This window comes from Gymnoscopelus braueri, assembly GCF_963280865.1.
Source record: "Gymnoscopelus braueri genome assembly, chromosome: 19".
NCBI lineage: Eukaryota > Metazoa > Chordata > Actinopteri > Myctophiformes > Myctophidae > Gymnoscopelus > Gymnoscopelus braueri.
In genome coordinates, this window is record NC_137621.1 from 15,656,772 (window position 1) to 15,677,336 (window position 20,565).

At 43.4% G+C, this 20,565-nt stretch overlaps 2 protein-coding genes across 2 annotated transcripts in view; one reads left to right on the forward strand and one right to left on the reverse strand.

Annotated features, from left to right (window-relative positions):
• The window catches only part of dnajc17 (DnaJ (Hsp40) homolog, subfamily C, member 17), a 50,861-nt gene that overhangs the window by 30,031 nt on the left and 265 nt on the right, over nucleotides 1-20,565 (forward strand). The gene's annotated exons all lie outside the window — the stretch shown is intronic.
• Nucleotides 3,215-7,666, reverse strand: LOC308075202 (cdc42 effector protein 2). Its single transcript, XM_080414887.1, has 2 exons — nucleotides 7,176-7,666; nucleotides 3,215-4,729 (listed from the first exon to the last, which is right to left on the reverse strand). Exon 2 carries the CDS (start codon nucleotides 4,622-4,624, stop codon nucleotides 4,007-4,009), a length of 618 nt encoding a protein of 205 aa, XP_080271013.1. The 5' UTR covers nucleotides 4,625-4,729; nucleotides 7,176-7,666; the 3' UTR covers nucleotides 3,215-4,006.

The following is a 20,565-nucleotide window of genomic DNA, read 5'->3' on the forward strand; positions in this document are numbered from 1 at the left end:
GGGTGCACCCCCTATGAAATCATGTTGCACATTTCGGTAGCATCAGGTTGAGCTGCCAGATGTCGTTACAATAAGGACGAGGCATGTCTCAGTTGTCAAAACAAAGATTTCTGAAACATTTTGTTACTAGTAAAAAAAAAAAACATCTCATGAAAAGCCACCCACTTCTTCTGTGAGATGACATGGTTTCTTGGTATTCTGAATGATAGCAAGTTTAGATTTTTGGTGACGACAAGTGGTACCAGATGTGGTGGGGGGAACATTTCACAGTTTTAAGATCCTTGGCCAGTTTGTGCAGTGCCAAGATAATTTGTCTCCAATTACAGGCTTTTTCTTCTCACATCAGTTGTGTGAGGCCGGACACTTGTTGAGCTTAACATCATGTGACTCATCATCACGCTGCGGATCACTCATGTCAACGGTCAAGGACTTGCGTTGTATAAGATCTATCTTGAATACTTTAAAAGCACTTAAGCACTGCGGTATACTTTGTCGTATGATAAATAGCGAGAAAGAAAAATAATCTAAAAGCTCACAAGCTTGTAGAGCTTCTATTTTTGAAAATGTTTAAATTTCAGAAAATATTTTTTGCCTACTATGACATGCCCAAAATAGGAACGCTAGGTTGAAAGTGGCTAATCATAAAACTGGTAATGATGAGGAAGGGCACAATTTTTATCGCATCATTAATACAATATGGCTCTCTTGTAACACGTTTTGAATGCCTTCCTATAATGAATCTGGTGATTTAAAATAAGGCCACGTTAATCGAGTTTCTTTAGAATTCCCAGCTGGGAAGTCGATCGCTCTTTTCACTTCGCCATAGTGGACCAGCGTATTAATCTACCATTTAGACAACATAGTTGCAACACTGTAGCAACAGTATGTGTCAAATAACGATGTACTAAATTAAGTACTTGGAAAAGAGTTCCCAGCACTTGACATAAGTGTTGCTCATTGACAAGCCAATATTTTCTGTACTCCCATGAAGGTGATAGGTTATATAAATATATTATTAAAAAAAATAGGAGGTGATAGGCTGCGGTATTTGCCAGCAAACAATTAACTGGAAATGTTTCCACAACTTTTTGTTTTCTTGACCCTCTGCTCACATTGTGATAGAAATGTGGTTAGCTGATGCTGATGTGGTTTGTGTGAGAAGAACACTAGAGAATCTTAATGATGTCAGCCAGTCTTGGATCATATAAAGATCATAGTGTTTAATCGCCACAGACAGGCCTGGGAAGCATAATGGATGAATGACTTGTTCTTCTGCTTATCGATGTGACATACAGCCTAGAGCAGGGCTTCCCAAACTTTTTCAGCTCGAGGGGGACCCCTGGGACCCAAACTTAGAAAAATACATTATGAATTAATCACTTAAGCCCTATTTCAAAAACAGTGCATCGCTATGTGTTATGAGATTGTATACAGCATTTTTTTATTTAAATAAATACAAATAATGATTATTATTATTACATTTATATTGAAATATTTTTGGTTGGAAAGCTTAAAAATATTTTTTTACCCGCGACCTATACAAACAGGTCTGTGACCCTAAATGGGTCCTATGTTTGGGAACCACTGGCCTAGAGAGTGCAAGGTTGACAAAGTTCAGACACACCCTAGTTAGCCATTGAATGGCCACCTAATTGGCAGGCTCCTTTTCTATGCAGTTGACTTGTGACTCAGCATTATGACCTCACTACCCAGCAGTGCTTACAGTACAAGCCTCAATTCCCTGTAATACCTGTAGCCTCAAAATGAAACCTTTGCTACTCTAGACATACCTGTCTAATTTAGGCTTGTATGCCTCTCGGCTTGGCACGTAATGGTGTGCCGCTTGTCCTCTCAGATAACTATAATTCTCGCAGAAACGTTTAGGTGTGCTGGAAGTGACAGACGAGGCACTCGCAGTGGCTCTTGACTGCCAGAAGACCAAACAAACGTCTGTCCGTCCGTCAGTGTATGTAAACAATTCTTTGTACAAACTCCATAAAATGTTGACACGAGCAATTCTATCCCCAAAACCACCAACATTGGAATTTCTTTCTTTTCTTTTTTTCCCCTTTCCTTTACTTCCCAAAAATATGAAACTGTACGTATTTCCCTAGAAGAATGTTTCACAATGTGTTATTGTCATAAAACATACAATAAACTGAGGCAATGACAAGCAAAGTTTTGAAAGAGAGATGCCTAGAACAGATATACAGTACAGATGTACCCACAAACACAGCTATGTCTGTTTGGTTGTACTCGGAGTGCTAAATCTATTGCTAGACATGTGTGTGTGTGAGCATGTGTGTGTGGTGGATGGGAGGGGGAGGGGGTAGTAGGTTTAGGAATGAGAGTGATTCTGGCTTTAACCCCCATAAGCCTCTCCTGACACCCCCTTCTCCCCCTGCTCGGGCACAGCCTGGGTCCCAGTCTAGTTCTGGGTGAGAGAGCCCCGGACTGGCTAAAGGTAGGGGGGCACAAATCTGTACGTGAGCAGAGGCACTTGCGTGTGCGTAACAGCTCATGGGTCTGTCTGGTATGTGGGCATGTGTATGTATCTTTCATGCGTGTGTGTCAGTGGTGTGTTGATTCAGCAGGTAGTGTTTAAACCCTCATCAGAGGTCTTGCTATAGTAATAGATGTCTCACACACACACACACACACACACACACACACACACACACACACACACACACACACACACACACACACACACACACGCACAGAGCCCCCCTGCACATGTGGAAGTATCACATTACTCCTTACCACTTTCCCTCTCTTGCGCCACTCACCAGAACATTGGCCTCCGATTTACAGCTAAGAAAACAGCCTTGCCTGGCATTTTTTTTAACATTTTTTTGTATTCCTGAGGTCTTAAGACCTGCGGCCTGGTTTGGGTTGCAGTCCGACCTGCCACTATACTGGCTGCCTTTTTATTGGAAGCAGAGCTAAGTGTTTGTTTTCACTGTGTTGTTGGGAAGGAGAGATGGGGGGTACCTTGGTGTACCTTTTGAGTGGGGCCTCTGGGATGCGTGCGGAGGAGAAATTGCCTTTTGCACACAATGGAACAGCAAAGAGCCAAGGCATCACAGCTGAAGGACCTTGGAGTTTAGTCACAGCTTTTCTTGAACATAATGCTCTTACGTCTTAACAATCATCCTGATTGCTTTGCTGAGGGGTTTGGGCTGTGGGAAAAGGATTTGTTTTTGGGGGGGGGGGGGGGGGTGTCTCAGCAGTAGGAAGAGAGGAAAGATAGCGAAGCTGAGAATCTGTTGTTTGAACCGTGATATAAGACAGAGGTCAATGATTAACTTCAGTGATTTCGTCACCTGTGGAACAGGTATTGCTAGAAGAACATTAACTTTTACATCTTTGTCCGTACATGGCTTAACGATAAAAAATGTAATCGTACATTTCCCGCTTGAAGGGTTAAACTTTAACCCTTCAATGGGGATTGTGTCAGGGTTGGATCATTAACAGTAGTCTGGGCCATTTCATTCACACTGCTATAGACCCACTTCAACAAATAGACAGAAGATTTTAGACAGCAGTGTTGCGTCACAGTGTATAGAACATGCAGTGAGTTTGCTGAGATGACCTAGTCATTTTGTTTGACTTATACTTTGAAAAAATGGAGATGACAGCTTAAGAACTCTTGTCCCTTTCCGGTGTATTGGTTTTACCAGTACCAGAGATTTACAGTACATTCCATAAAACTGTGAGTCATACGGTTGTGTCATTTGCTACTGCTGCGTATCCACTGCAGATGGTAGCATGTTGATGATGTCACTTTATCCTCAGAAAATGTACTGTATATAGTATATCCACATTTACTTTGACAATAACAGTTGCTCCCAATCAGGGGATATCAGGTTGTCCGTAACCTCACTGTATTGTTTTCCCCCAGAGCGCGAGTAAGAGAAGTTTATGCTGGATCACATCTGCAACTTGCATTATGTCATAATTCTGACAAAAGTATAAATTAAGCGCCAGGCTTGGCTCTTTAGTCCTAATGGTGGAGCTTGTCCATCACCTGTAGAACATCATCCAGGATGGACGGGCCCAGGTCCAGGCTAAACGAGAGGCTGCTGTCGTCCTCCTCCTCCTCCTGCCTGCCTGTGGCGTCCTCGGGGCAGGTCGCCGTGGAGTCCCCATCCCTCCCTGAGCTCAGACTCCCCCGGCCAGGGCTGTGACTCTGTTGGGGGCCAGCGTGGGCCCTGCGAGGGAAAACCACCTCCACTTCCCCGCCTGCGTCCTCGCTGTCCAGCAGAGGCAGGGAGTGGCTCATCTTCTTGACTCTGTGCCGACGACCAGCCACCCAGTCGGGGCTGTCCGGGTCCTCTGCCTCGTCCAGGTTGAGTCGGGGGGGTTTGGGCGGCGGGGAGCAGGCGAGGAAGAGGTTCTGTTCGCTCTGGGAGCTTTGCAGCAGCAGGCTGTGGCCCATCTTCAGGAAGGACAGGTCTCCGAAGCTGTCGCTGTGCGCGTTGTTGCCAATGTGCGAGACGTGGCGGAAGTCGGCCAGCGGCAGGCTGATCATGTTGACGGACAGAACCTCCCTGCGCTTGGAGCTCCTCCCAGACCAACGGCCTGAAGGCGGTTTGCGGTACAACGATGTCCGCAGTGGCATCTCGGCGATTGTCCTTATTGGAAATCCTTGAAAGGTTCTTGTTCAGGGAGAAACCCACAGAATGAGGTGAGGTCTAGAAACAAAGTCCCATCCAGAGTGAAATAACTGTTTGGGAACGAAGAGAAACAAACAGGAAAAAAGTTATTATAACACGCCTGAGTTCGGGGTCATGTTAATCACTTGAGACATACCCAAAATGCGGACGCCAGGTTGTAAGTAGTTAATAGAAAGCAATTTTCCATCGACACCACATCATAAATCTGTTTACTGATTACTCAGGTTCAACTCTCATCGTGCTAGAGGACGAGGAGATGGAAAATGCTCTATTTTTTCCTAGTGTGTTCCAACCCCAGATGTAGCTCTTTCAGGATATATCAGTCAAGTCAACATGAACAGGCAGCCATTGTTTAGTGAATGCACCTGCTCCGCTCGACCTTTGGATTCATGTAATACAGCATTGCTTGGCTGCTGGGAGACTTTCCAACGCGTGCTCCGAAGCATTCAATTCAAAATGTTTATTTTTCAAATCCCTACTATTTCCCATAAACGCAGGTGTGGTCTGCTTCATGTCCTCCAATGGAAGTCATTTAACATACTTGTAACTTCCAGTACACCACCAAATCCTGAGTATGAGAGTTAAATTAACACTGCTGTGCAAGTTAGGAAAGAAATATTTTTGTCCCCTTTATGCAGATTAAATTGATATCCTGTATTTATTACATATTATATTGTCCTCCACATTGGTGTTGTTTTTCTTTGAGTTGATGATAGTTTGGAATTCAAACAGATGAATTTCTAATGTTTTGGTCACTTTTATATTTACTGCCAAGTTATTCATCCTGTGGGTTAGGGTTAGGGTTATTTAGCTGTGGCGTTAGCGATGTAATAACACAACATGACCAAATTGTACTGAAATAAATAGTTAATAATAATAATAATAATTAACCTAACACTTTTTGGATAAACATTTTTATCATTGAAAGCAGCTATAATATCTTGAATGCAATCAAGGTTTATAAATGTCATTACTATTTACCTTAAAACATATTTAACTTAAAACTACAGTGTGTGTGTATGTTTATATACGGTGTGTGTGTATATATATGGATATGTGTGTGTATATATGTATACTGTGTATATATATATATATATATATATATATATATATATATATATATATATATATATGTGTGTGTGTGTGTGTGTGTGTGTATATATATATATATATATATATATATATATATATATATATATATATATATATATATATATATATATATATATATATGTGTGTGTATATATATATTATATGGATATGTGTGTGTATACTGTATATATATATATATATATATATATATATATATATATATATATATATATATATATATATATATATATATATATATATATATATATATATATATATATATATATATGCCCTTCCCTGTATTTAATTTAATAATTTATACCACGCCTGGAGGGGTGGAACTGTTTAATGAGTGACACTTTATATGTATGGAACACTCACACCTTTGTATAGCACCTGACGAAGCTCACGGCGAAATGCGTCGTGCTAATAAATCACTTTATGCAGTAGTAAGTCGTCCATCTCTGTTCATCTGGAGTGTGCAGTCCCTTTTTATATGTATGTATGTATATATATATATATATATATATATATATATATATATATATATATATATATATATATATATATATATATATATATATATATATATATATATATATATATATATATATATATATATATATATATATATATATATATATATATAATTTTACTGTTGTCCAAACTAACTGAGGAAAGTACAAGAATTTACAGTACAGGTAGAAGGAAATTAGTACTTGCCCACTACAGTTTGCATGCTTGAAGCAAAGCCTTTTTTTTGTGTAGTGTGGTTCCAGTAATTTTGCGTTTCGTGAGGTGTAATCATTTCATTGAGTAACACAGAACTCTATTCATCAACATTGGCATGTCAATTGGACAATCTCCGTGGTCTCTGTGATTTTACAGTCTCCACAACAGCGTTGCCCACATTAGATCTATGTTCGTGACTTGAAACACTCACTCTGTAAATTTGTAATGCACTACGGCAAACATGTTTTGTTGGCTTGTAAAGGTTTTATCGGCACTTTAGTAACAGCAGGAGATTGAAGAGTGTGGACACAACAGCATTCCTTTCCAAACATGTCAGTTTGGCCAGGGAGGAGTGCTAGAATTTCATCCGTGAGGATCGTGTTCAGGAAACACTTCATGTCCAAGTCAGAATTAAAGAAGCCCAGTAAAGAGTTTAGCCAAGAAACCTCGTTTTTAAATAATCCTCCTCTACGCTGCTAAATCTGTAAGACAAACCTTCCACCCTTTTAGACAAACATGCTACAGAACCTACAGTACCTGTCCTGTCTTGTCAAATCGTAAGCAACAAAGAACGCCTTCAAAGTGGTGGACATTTAAGTATTTTCTCAGGTAGTTTTTTGTCACGGTATAGATGAGAAACGGACATATTAAGGTTGATCAGTCAGTTCTTACCTGTGCTGCTCTGCAAATATAAGTTGTTGGACCCGGTCACCCGCACAAAAACACACATCTGTGACAGAGAACTAGGCTGGGACTGGTGACTGCACACCCTGACAGGCTCCTCTTGACATGATGGGACTTGTTCAACCAACCGCCAGCAGAGATGGTTCCACAGTCATTCCTGACAAAGAGAAATGGAGTCTATTCGAGTTACGTCTCCCTCAAATGAAAAAATGTGAATCATCAATCGGGTCTTAAATTTCAAGACACTGTCGCAGAACTTCCCAGCCACCAGGAGTTGTGTATGACGTACTATTTAGCCGTTATTCCTTGGAAGACGGGCACCCGCTGCATATGATCTCTGATCTCCATCTGTTGCAACAAGGTTTTCCTGTTCTCGCTGTGTAATCCTGCTAGCGGTGCCAAAACTCCAATCTCCAACAGGTGTGTTGGAGGCGAAAGTCACGTTGAACTGAGAGGTTGGCCAGGTGAGGTCAGGCTGTCAGAACGACAAAACCATCCAGGTAGAGCAGTATCCTCCCCCCTCCCCCTTTCATTTCCAGCTTTGTCTAGCGTGTTTGTTTGCCATCGGATGATGTCATCATCCTTGCCGTGCGAGTTGCCCTTTGAGTCATAGGTGGTAAAAGTAGGTCCTGCTGGCTGGCTGGCTGGCTGGCTGGGGGAGAGAGAGGGCAGAACAGGGGCTGTCGTCCCCCGCTGATTTACAGCCTGTGATGCAGAGAAAGATGGAACTGAAACAACAACCTAGAATGTGCAACCAAATTCCATGGATGTAGACCGATGTGCGTGTTGAAGACAGAGAAAAGGAGACATTTAGAGTAAATAGCTTAGGGGGTGTTTAACTGGCCGGGTTTGTGTCTGAGAGTGCGTGCCTGTGTGTACGTTTGAGATCATGTGTGTATACGAATGGTGGGGAGCAGGGGGTTAACTAATCCCTAATCTCCATGTCATTGTCTCTCTACTCTGCCGATTTCCTGATTTCCTGCCCTCTGTTGACTTGTCCAAAGCCCCCCCCACCGGTAGGCCGACCCACTCCGCAGGCCCTTCTGCCTGACTGGAAGCCTATAGGGTCCGCTATCCAACGGAGGCGCCCCCGGTCGCCCACAGACATGTATGAGCAGGCAAAGTTGAGTTGCACAAGAGACGGGTGACTTGTTGCCATTCCAATTCTCACGCCTCCGGCATGTTGTCTTTTCCTGCCGGAATGCTACACCACGACTGTAATGGAAACGGACTCGGAGTGATGCATTCCTTTCTGCCGTACAGAAATGGGTTTGCAGAGCGATACGCAACGATAATGTGCATTCTTGCGTTCGCACGATGATGCATGCTTGATTCTTTGACCCGAAATGTACTTTGATCCCTCTTTGAATGCATCTATCCTGTATCCCTCATCTTAAAGTCTTAATGAGAGCACATTTACAAGCAGCAATGCAGCAGCGTCTCTCTCTCTCTCTCCAGTTCCCCGATGAGTCTCACAAGGAACATCGTGTTCCAGCAGAAAGGGGGACAGGTCGTGGCCCCCCTGTCTCCACAGTCGAGACTGCTCCCTTTGGTCCTCTGAGGATGAGCATCCTGGGTGCAAGGGAGTGGACGAATCCATCTCTGCTGCAGCGCTTTCAAACGGAGCCAATAAACAATAGGCCTGCCGCCTGGCCCTCTCCTGCACTTCTTCCGTGCACTCCACCGCCAGAGCGGCCTGCAATACCAGACGCAATTACTCACGCAAATGAAATTATCATAACATTTATCCAAGACTGGAACAGAGCTTTTTTTTTTTTTTTTTTTACATCTCCCTTCAACTATTTCATTTAATCCCCCCCCCCCCCCCCCTTCCAACCTTCCACCGCAAAGCTGTTGTTTTGTTTCTAAAGGCAGCCATGGTTTCATGCTAGCGGGTAATCAGGGTGAACGAGTGTTATCTGCGGTTCTTGTGGAACGACCTCGCGGGACCTGCAGTTTGACCAGAGCGGCGAGGTGGGGTTGTTCTCGTGTTTGCGTTGTCATGCTACATGGCCGCAGGGCTCTTCGTACGCCTGGCTCTTCCCTCTGCCCTGACCAGAGCGGGTACTGTGGTCAGTGCTGCTATGCAGGGCCTGAAATCTAGGATGCTGCAAGTTGAGGGCTTTCTTTTCTGTGTGTGTGTGTGCGTGTGTACTTGTATTACTATACTTTTGAGGGCCACATTTGAAAAATACACATTGCAAGGACAATTTTCCTGGTCTTCACAAGATAAGTTACTGTTTTATGGTTAAAACAGAGTTATAATTAGGAAAGTAATCAAGTTGGGATTAGGTTTAGGCATTTGGAGGTTAGGTTAAGGGTTAGGGTAGTTTTGCCAGATGTATACTGACAGATGTATTCTTAAATTGCAAGCTTACACCGTGAGCTTGTAGATCGGCTATTTTTGGCTTTAGGGTTAGGGTAAGAAATTGCAAAAAAAAGAAAGAAATTGCATTCATAAAACCATTGCCCTAAAATATCGATGTCCTCTTAAGTATAGTAATACAAACGTGTGTGTGTGTGTGTGTGTGTTGTTGCAGGATAAAAAGTGTTTCCAGATACTGCTTTGACTGGCGCTAGAAGCCCAAACTGAGGCTTTAGTGGATATTCTTATGGGCCTTTGTTGTGTTTTCTGTAGCGTTTCCTGGTCTCGAGGCACTAAGTCAGCAGTGTCTAGTCTAGTTTTTACAGCGGGCATTGTCTCTGTCCCCTCATATGAAAAACATTGTTGGTCGTAACAAAAGTAGACCATATAATACCATACTTATGTCAAGTTGCACATATGTGGAGCGTAAGACATGAGGTTTGAGGTCATTTCATCCTGCACAATCCTCTCCTTGTCTGGCCCTAAAGAATTCTCCCTGCGTTTACTTTTTTATCACCAATTTTTGTCGTTGACAATCCCCCCCCCTGTGCACAGTCGCAGGTCACTTCTTCCCCCTGACAGCGAGGAGTTTCACCGGGAGAGCTAAGCACGCGAGGAGGTTCGCGTGATCTCCCATCCCTGCTGAACCAGTACCCCAGCCAATCAGCAGGGGTCACCAGTCCAGGAGCGGTCACTAGTGCAAGGACAAGGGCCGCTTTGGGAAATTTAACCCGGCTGGCTGCCCACGGTTGCAGGTGTATTAAAATACAGAGGAGGAATTTAGTCTTACTAATGGGTTCAGAGTTCAGTGCTGTATTTAGTGAGAAAAAGGCAAAAAAACAAAAAGAGCACAAGATAGTAATTTACTGAAAAACCTTCAGTGTATTACAATTACAGTCTGGTACCAGGGAATGACTCTTATCAGGAAATTCAATGCTACTACTGTGAAACGGAGACACCTAAACCATTGGTTCACAAACGGTTTGCCGAGATACACTTGTGTGAGACACGTCCAGGTGTGCGCCTTGAGATTTTGTGACAACCACACGTTAACATTAGCAATATATACAACTATACAAAAAGTTTGAATTATCTTTTAATTTACTACGGTATATCAGTACTTTGCGCACGCTCATTTCTCAATACAGAGTTCAATTCTGTACCATAAAAAATATATCTTAAAAGAGCACTTCACCCATTTTCAACCTATCTTCATATAATTGGTCCTCTCTAATGCTCATTATAAGATGGCACAATTTCTGTCTACTCACTCTTGTCTCATTGCTGGGCTGTGAACAGTTCAGAAACCTGCCTTTGCCTACCAGTAATATAAACTAATAGAAACTATAGCCTTTCTCTTGCTGGAAAATGTGCATGCTGAAATAGAAGCCATGCATTAATATAATAATAATATAATAAATATCTACATGCTCGGGTTGTACTGCAATGCATTGTGAGCTTATAGATGGGTTATTTTCACTTTGTGAAAGTATGAAATAGGGCTTCAGTGGTTAAACTTGTTATTTGGCATTAGTAAATACAAATAATCAGTTACAGAGTGATACGAGTGATAACACATGTTGTTGAGGCTATTTTGCACGCATATGAATACAGGTGTGCCTGGAGATTTTGACTTGCTCGTGCCTTGGGCACAAACAGTTAGAAAACCACTGTCCTAAACAATTGGAGCTCCTCACTGTGTGTGTGTGTGTGTGTGTGTGTGTGTGTTATCAGTGTGTGTGACCTGAAAACACCACGCTCAGCAAGGCCAAAGGCCGATCAAATTCACACTGATTGGAACATGCGGTCTCGCACTGTGTCATTGTAAACAGCATTACAACACAATCATCTGATTCCTTAAAGATACAGAGATGTCTATAACTGTATCTGATTTCAACTAATCCGTTGTGTCTGTGTGTGTCATTAGAATGCAGGGACCCTTTTAGGGCAGTAGGACGTACACTAAAACCTGTGTATCATACAATATATGTTAAATGAAACCTATCAATGCTACTCAGTATTCCATCATACAGATTGAACATTTGATTCTTTCAAAATAAGTCCCAGATTGTAGCTTTAATATCCACAGTTTTTACAGAATGGAAGCTGTCTACAATAGGGTCTGTCTGTCGGTCTGGCAAACCACTGCCGATGAGCGCCAGATTTCTTGTGCGTGCTGCCAGTAAGTAGCCTAGTAGTATTTTTCGTGTATTGCAAATATTTATCTATTTATTGAATATCTTTCACATTTTGTAAATTCATAATCTCAGATCCACTGTCCGGCCGGCCCTCCATATTTGGGCAAGACTTACGGCATCACAATGATGTATGTCATCAGCATGAAACCAGAGAGCCTCAAGGAAGCTGTGCCGTTATTAGAGCCTGTCTCGTTTCAAGTGGACAGTAACGAAGTAGTAGGCCCATATTCAATTGAGTACTGCGCTGTAATTGAGTACTGCCCTATTGACTACTTAAGTATTTCTAAAAGCATTGTAGTATCCATTAAAACAGTGGTTTTCAACCAGTGGTCCGGGGACCACTAGTGGTCCTTGAGGGAGCACCAGGGGGTCCCCAGCAAAATTGGTTAACATAGCGTCACAATCATTTTTAACCACTTAGCTTTGGCTATTCAAAAATAGCAGATATACAAGCTCATAGCGCGGCACCGAGTGCCGCGCTATGAGCTTGTAGATCTGCTATTTTTGCAAAACCTTGAAAAGGTGTGCATATCTTTGAATATTTATATTTTTTCAAGCGAAAATGTACTGATATCTTTGCTTCTGGGGGTCCCTGGCACAAAACATTTTCAAATGCGGGTCCGCGGCCAAATACATATCAATTTAGGGGTCCTTGGCATGAAAAAGGGGCTAAAAACCACTGCATTAAAAGTATCTGTACTTTGACCCAAGCACTGGGTTTGAGAGTACTTTTGTCCACCACTGTTCAAGTAAATCAAAGTCTTACATCAGTCATTGTCTCGGCTGATGTCATCACAGTTTCTGTGCGTAGTGTGTATTGGATGAGTCAGCGATGAGACCTCAAGGGGGAGCTCTAACAGAAACACCAGCTCACTCTGTGTCTGGCTGGCTGACTGACTAGCTTTAAAGAGAAGTGCTGAGTGACATGCAGACAATGAGTTGCGCTAATGCAGCGTGACATTGATTCAGTGACTCTCAGTTAGTCCAGTTCCAATTGCCCGGTGAATCTCAAAATCTGGGAGGTCTTTAAGTTTTGAAGTCTTGCACAAGGAGGACAGTTTATCTCCCTTTTCCCTGTAATCACATAATGTCTATCATGTGTTTTTTCCTCTTGCTGGATTTTTCGAATGAACGCTTCATTTGCTCTGTGCAGAATTTAAAATCTTAATGTTTTTAATGTACAGTATGTGTGCTTAACCCGTGCATCGACGTGCTTCGTTCTCCTCATACAGTAAGTGAGGGTGGGCGGTCGGCGAGTCTGAGAATGTGTACTTGCTCTGTGTGTCCTGGCTCTGAATCATTAGTAATTATTAAATCAGGGTTTTGATATTTAGATTGCCTTTGAAGGCTGGAGTTCTGGAGTAAACAAAATGTGGAGGGCTGCATTCCACTGAATGTTTGTTCAGCACATTAAATAGATAAGGGACCGCGTTAACATGCCAGATCAGGGGAATGCGCAGAGACGTGCGCGCGTGTGTGTGTGTGTGTGTGTGTGTGTGTGTGTGTGTGTGTGTGTGTGTGTGTGTGTTGTCTGCTCACACACAGTGAGCAGACAACTAAAATTAGTGTATTTAGAACCGTCGTTTAGCTTTTTCTTTCCTCTCCCATAATGCTAGATCTCTTTCTGGCATCTCCAAGGTTCAGACTCCCATTCTTACCAGTCCTGTGGCCCCTCTGTTTTAATAGCAAATCTGTTGCAATCAGAGGGCTTTTCCCGGAAGGCAACGACGTGAAAGACATAATTCTGCTTTTACAAAGATGTATTGTTGGATATTGAAGAGGCCAGTCCCCCCACATTATTCTATTCTAGGAAACCCCGAGCTCATCCATCATAAAGAGAAATGCCAGGCCACGGAGAGTTCAAGTCTCCAATGCCATTTCTCTTTTACTGTTTATTTCCTTTTCTTTAAGGGCTTCCAAAGGCACTCTCAGTTTCTCTCTCTCTTCATCCAGTGGTCCACTTTACATCCCACCTAATATTCCCACCACGCACGCAAGCACACACACACACACACACACACACACACACACAGCATAAACGTGTGCACGTCATACAACATTTGCTCACCACCTCCCTCCCGCCGCAACCTCACACACACCGCGCTGACTGCTTTTTCCTTCACACTTTACACTACCCCACTGTAGTGACGGAAACTGTCGGCCACACGCACACCCTGCCACCTGCACACAGCTTATGCAGCACACATGTACCCTGCAGACCTCGTACGTTACCACCGTCACACCCTCGGGGAAGGCTTCGGTTTATGTTAAAAGGAGATGAGGAGGAAAAAAAAACACAAGTAAACAGTGACCCTTGTGGCTGGCTGTACTCCTGTCCCCGATCAGCGACCTGTGGGATTGTAACAGTAGGACCGTGTGTGTTTCTGCGTGTGGAGTTTTTTTTTTTTCTTTCCCTGTTGAGACGCTTAACTTTCCTGCGAAGTGAAAGGAGGGTCTGTGTTTTGAGTTCCATTTCGGAAACCAGATGTTCATCATCGCAGGATGTGTCTATGTAAATGATAAAACACAGGAAGTCCATTTTGGGCATGCTGCAATAGCACGAAGATCGAGTTGTTTTTTTTGTTCTGCCCTATAACCAAAACGGTGTGATAAAGCAGACCTTTTTTTTTGTTTTGCTTCAAAGTGTGCCTGGTTTCCTAATGAATCACGATTAATCCTGTGCCGCTTGCTTACAAAGCCCAGGTTCTCTTCAGCAGAAGAATTCAACCTTGGCTCCAGTGTGGCATGTGCCCCTATACCCCGACCGCCTGTTTGTTTGACTTATAGGAGCGCCCAGGCCCGTGCACACACACACACACACACAGACACACACACACACACACACACACACACACACACACACACACACACACACACACACACACACACACACACACACACACACACACACACACACACACACACACACACACACATTCACATATTCGGCCACTAATGATCTCTAAATAAGTGTTTGCCTCTCATAAATCACCCTCTCCATAGCTTAGTGACACACACAGACACACAGACACCATATACACTCCCCCCCCCCCACACACACACACACACCACACACGCACACCAGATAAATAGCCCCTTGATTAACGTCACTGGAGTGCATTAGAAGCAGAGATGTCAACCTGGACCACAGAGCCAGCATGGAGAGAGGACAGCCTTGTGTGCTCTTCAGCTCTGAAGTCTGTGGAGTCATGTCACTGTGATCATCTGGTGGGAGAACTCCCACACAGTCAAGCCCTCATCATCACCACCAGTTATCTAAAAAAAAAGAGAGAAAAAACACAAGCCACAAACTTAAATAAAACTTCTCGTTCAGTGTCATTTTGCGCCTACCTGTTTAACCACTTTCTACCTAGCGTTCCTCGACGTGTTGTGAGCTTGTAGATTGGCCATTTTCACTATATCGGGCGTACGGCGAAGTATATAGGGCTTAAGTGGTTAATTGCCTCGACGTTGCGGCGAGGCAGTTTCGATTCAGGATGAAAGGCTAAAAGCATGTGAAAAGAAACGTTCTAAAGACAGTGTTCTTCTGAGAGAGTTGATCATTTCCCCTTCTGGAAGTGGGGACGGGTCCAAATCACTCACAGGCCTTTATGTTGATCAGGCTGCTACATAAGCACATGCTGTTTGCATGTCCTGCTTTCATCAGTTTCTCTCTTTCTCTTTCTCTCTCTTGTTCTCTCTTGTTCTCCCTCGCTCCCTTCCCTCATGTTATTCATCACTCACACCGGTTGGTATCGAGCTTGTGCAGTCTGACAGCCTCCAGGCCAGGTCAAGGACCTGTGGCAGAGGCTGGATATAGGTCATCGATGTTCTCAGCATGTTCATGAACACCTCATTTAAAAAAAGAAACTATCGAAATAAGTTTCACAGGTTCTTTTAATGCATCGCAGCAGCAGTCACAGTCTTTGTTGGACCACCTAAGCGGAAATGACCTACTGTATATACTGTATATATACAGTATATACTGTGTGTGTGTGTGTGTATGTACTCACTGTATGTATGTGTATATGCGGTATATATCAGTATATTCTGTATACATACAATCCCTGTCTATGACATTGCAGTAGTACATTATCACCATAATATACATGTAAAGAAAATATAGATGAGATTAAAACAATGTTGATTAAAGGTCCTTCCAAATGTATGAACAACCATATCAATAGTTTTGATGCAAAATAGATTTTTGTATAATGTATTCATCACACCCCCGGTGACCCTTTCCTACTGTACACTCTCACGAAGGTAAAAACAAAAAGAAAGAAAAAAATAATAGTATTATGAAAACTCCAAGGGTCCAGCTCTTGTGGTATTTGTGAGCCTTCCAATTTACAATTTAGTATTTTCTTTCTTGTATTTTCTAATGTTATGTGGTTATCCTATATTTTTCTGACGTTGTATTTATTATGGTGATTATGTACTACTGCGATGTCATAGTATTTAGCTCAGTATTTGAATATGTTGGTGAATTATTGGCTGCGATTGTCTATACTGTATATATAGGTAATTTCAGCTTAGGTGGTTCAAACGTTGACAAAAGCCAGAAGGTCTGAAATGCGTTCGTTTCTGTGGATGTTTCAATTGTAAATTATTTATGTGTCAGAATCTGCACCCGACATTAAATCAAGTTTTGTGAGTTGAGCATGCCAAACCTTTGGAAGTTGAGGATGCAGAGCTGGCTAGATAAGGCTTAATCTATAGCCAAAAATAACCGATCTACAGTACAAGCTCACAATGCGTCACAGCGCATTTTGAGCTTGTAGCTCTGCTATTTTTTTGTTTGACAACGCCGGTGTGCAACAACATAAATCAAGCCTTAGCAATGTGTATTGTCAGCCGTGTGATTGTTGTTAGACTTGTATAACTCCTGTTTTATTTGCAGCTTATTGTATTTCTGTTTCTGAACACATAGCTGGAACGTGTGGTGTGTGTGTGTGTGTGTGTGTGTGTGTGTGTGTGTGTGTGTGTGCATGTACGGAGGGCTATATTTTAACTTCATCAGTCTTTCTGTGATAATTTGCCAAATCAGATTTCCCCTGTTTCTGTTCCTTTGTTAGCTGAAATTGGCTTTGTAATCTCATCTTAAATGGCTACAAGTTGTGCAAGTCCAAACAGTAATTGCTCGCGAGTATCTACACACAAGCACATACACGCGCGCACACACACACACACACACACACACACACACACACACACACACACACACACACACACACACACACACACACACACACACACACACACACACACACACACACACACTTACAGTAATGGAGTAATGCACAGCTAATCTGACTCCATATGTTATCAGAACACAGTGGCCACCTGTGCGACGGGCTGCCTCCTGCGGTGTGTGTCTGTGTGTGTGTGTGTGTGTGTGTGTGTGTGTGTGTGTGTGTGTTGACTCACAGACCCATTGGTGGTGGTGTGGATGATGTCATGGCTGGCCGTGGGTCAGTCTAGTGTGTGTTGGTGGGAGGCCTGGCCATGTGACGCCATCAGCATCGTTACTCAGCCCGTATGTCTGTGTGTTTGTGTGTTAATACCATGTCTCACTCTGTGGTGGCTCTATCTAGGAAATGTGGGCAGCCTCCACAGTAAATGGATGCACACATACACAATGTTCAGCATTTCTCCACGATGATGGCTGAGAAGTGAAAAAGAGGCATTTAACTGACTGTCAAACTGAAACATCAGTTGGAGGAGGATAGCAAACGATAAACAGTATTAGATGGCGGTGTTGTAGTGGCATATCAAAGAAAAAGAATAAGGGAATTGGTCCGTTCATTAAACGTTGGTTCAGAGAACACTTTGAGGAAGAAATTTAAAAAAAAAGTTGTGGGCCTGGCCTGGACCTTTTGGTGTAGTGGTCCAGGCACCTAGGCTACAATGTAGCCTGACAGCGTGTCTTGGGTTCGAGTCCCGATCCTGTCACTCCCCATCTCTCTTTCCCCATTTCCTGTATCAATGTCCAGGCAGACAGCAATGTTTTTATAGCGGCCCATTCATTCAAAATGAAGAGCATTGAACCAAAGACCAGAGACATTTCTATTTCATGTAAATATAATCGTCCGTAAAGTAGCAAATTATTATCTGATCTTGAGCAGAATACACCAATTTAAAAGGCAGGAACATTAATGTTGCAGTGAAATTTTATTCGAGTCAAAACACAGACTTGCAGTATAATTGTTGCTGCATAATCCCTTTCTGCGACTCTGTTGCCAAAACACACTGCCTGGAAAAAAAAAAAAAGCCTGGAGATGTTTGCTCAGCGTCATTTTCTTTTTTTTATGCTTACACTCCCTTGATACATATGGCCCATGGCCTTGTACTACACAATAACATCCAGAGTGTTAATTTAACCCTGAAAATGACCCTTGTGAGTCTTATTTCACACTTTGGGGGGTTAAGTTAGTTAACACTTCAGGTTTTACTGCGTGAACCCTTTTTGTTGTGTTTTGTGGTGCGCTTATTCTTCCTGGCATCCGGTGTGTTTTTGTAAAGCGCGTGTGTGGCACGCACACACACACACACACACACACACACACACACACACACACACACACACACACACACACACACACACACACACACACACACACACACACACACACACACACACACACACACACACACACAGTGATGCACGGCCAAAAGTTACAGAGTGATGCACGGCCAAAACATGTATATGTAATGTTGTTAGCACCCTGGGCTAGGAAACATCCCTCAGCGCGAGAAGAGATGCGTCACGCTGCCCATCAAGCACCTGTTAATGGTCAGAACATCAGCCTGGTACATCCCCTTACGACCACACAGGCAAAAAATGGGTCACACTTATACTTAGAGGTGTCATTTAGCAGATACGCTCAGAGGTCTGCTGAGCCCGACACGTCCTGACAATATATCTTGTTTTCAGGTCGGCCATCGGGATGTTTTTTAACGGTGGCTCGGGCTGGGTTCGTGTTTGTTAATATCTAAATGGGTTTCGTTATTCAAAGAAATTGGTTTCTCTGTCTGTTGTAGGTGCAGTACAGAGAGTGGCCAGTAGAGGGCAGGGTACAGCAGAGGTGTTATAGGGCTTGGGGGGGGAGAGGGGGGTGCACCCTTCTGTTTAGCTGAATTGAAGATGCAAGAGTTGTTTATTTACCTAATGGCGTTCGCGTGATATTTCATAGTTACGTGTCAGACAAGGGCTTGAGCTCACATTACTGGAATGATAATAGCAGCTCTCCGCAATCCAGGGGCAGAAAGAGAGAGAGAGAGAGAGAGAGAGGACAAGAAGAGTGCTTCCCCTCACCAGCCCACTTCTCTTCCTCCTCCACTCCATCTCTCTCTCTCTCTCTCTCTCTCTATCTCAGCACATAGATGCTGGAGAGTTCCCTGTGATCTTTTCCAGATGCTCTTCACTCCACCGTGCACGCTCACCAGACCTCCGCTTTCCTCCTCCTCGTCTTCCTCCTCCACTGATCTCTCTCTCTCTCTCTCTCCCACTGTCCTGCATGCACACACACTCACTCTCTCTTTTGCAGCTCACTGTCTTGTTAAAGAGACACTTCCTTGGCACGGCAGCCTTCCTCCATCTAATCCCATAAAACAATGGTTTACTCTGTGGACACTTTAACCGCTCGCCCCTACACTACGGGATTATGGACTGTGTGTGTGTTTGTGTTTGTGAGAGAGAATGCACGTACACTAGTATGCATGCTGATGCAGGAGAATGTTTTGTTCATATATGTATAAACACTTGTACTATGTGCATATGGACAAGTAGTGGCGTGTGTGTGTGTGTGTCTGGTCTCTGTTCCAACGTGGTTGGCCAACTGTGGCCACTGTAATTCAGCAAGAGATTTCGCCATAACTCTCTCTGCTCTGTCCCTTCAAAGCACACACACACACACACACACACACACACACACACACACACACACACACACACACACACACACACACGGGAGGAGCTTCGCCAGGCCATCACCAGGCTCAATCCCAGCATCTATTCTCGGGCAGCGGAATTATTCTGTCACAGTCACTCCACGCCGGCCACCTCTTGCACGCTCTAGCCTGCCGTCACCCACCCGCCGGTTATTGAGACGAGAGCGTCTGTCTGCGGGCGCCCTCCCCTCCCCGTCCTGCGGACTCGGTCGCGAAAGCAAACACACCAAACGGCAGACGGCGACCGACGGCGGTGTCATTCACTCAGTGTTGACATTCCCTCTTCCGCCACGTTATGAGACACGATATGTGACGCGTCACATGACCGCTTGACTCATACAGCACCGTCAAATCCTGTAATGGTATAATAGGTTATTAAGCAGCGTTTTTTTCCCGTTTCTTCAGTGTTGATGCTGTTGTTGTTTTACGCTGGACTTCTGCAGACAGATTGTAAACTTTTAGAAAAAGATTTTGCTCATTGCCACCACCCCCCACTTTTTTTTCTTACTTTAGATTTTAAATTATTTTTCTTCCATTATTAACTTTTCCACTGTTTCTTCTCATGGGTTTTTGGCAATAGATATAACACCGCCCAGCATTCAACTCACCCTCCCCATTCCTCCATCTCACTGAACACACAATATTACACAATATCACAGAGAGCACAGTATTTTCTATTTGCATTTGAGGACAGTAATCCCATGATGGCACCACTTTAAATCTACATGTCATCATCGCCTGTAGTCTAACTTGGATTAAATGCTCTATTGTCAATGCATTTAAAAACACGACAAAATGTACTGCATCTGCTCGCGCCGCCATCTTGGCATGTCTGCTGGCTTGTGTGTGCTGATGCTGTGGC

Bases quoted from the DNA above. Each gene is read 5' to 3' on its own strand.
- LOC308075202 (XM_080414887.1), bottom strand. From the start codon at position 4,624: ATGCCACTGCGGACATCGTTGTACCGCAAACCGCCTTCAGGCCGTTGG.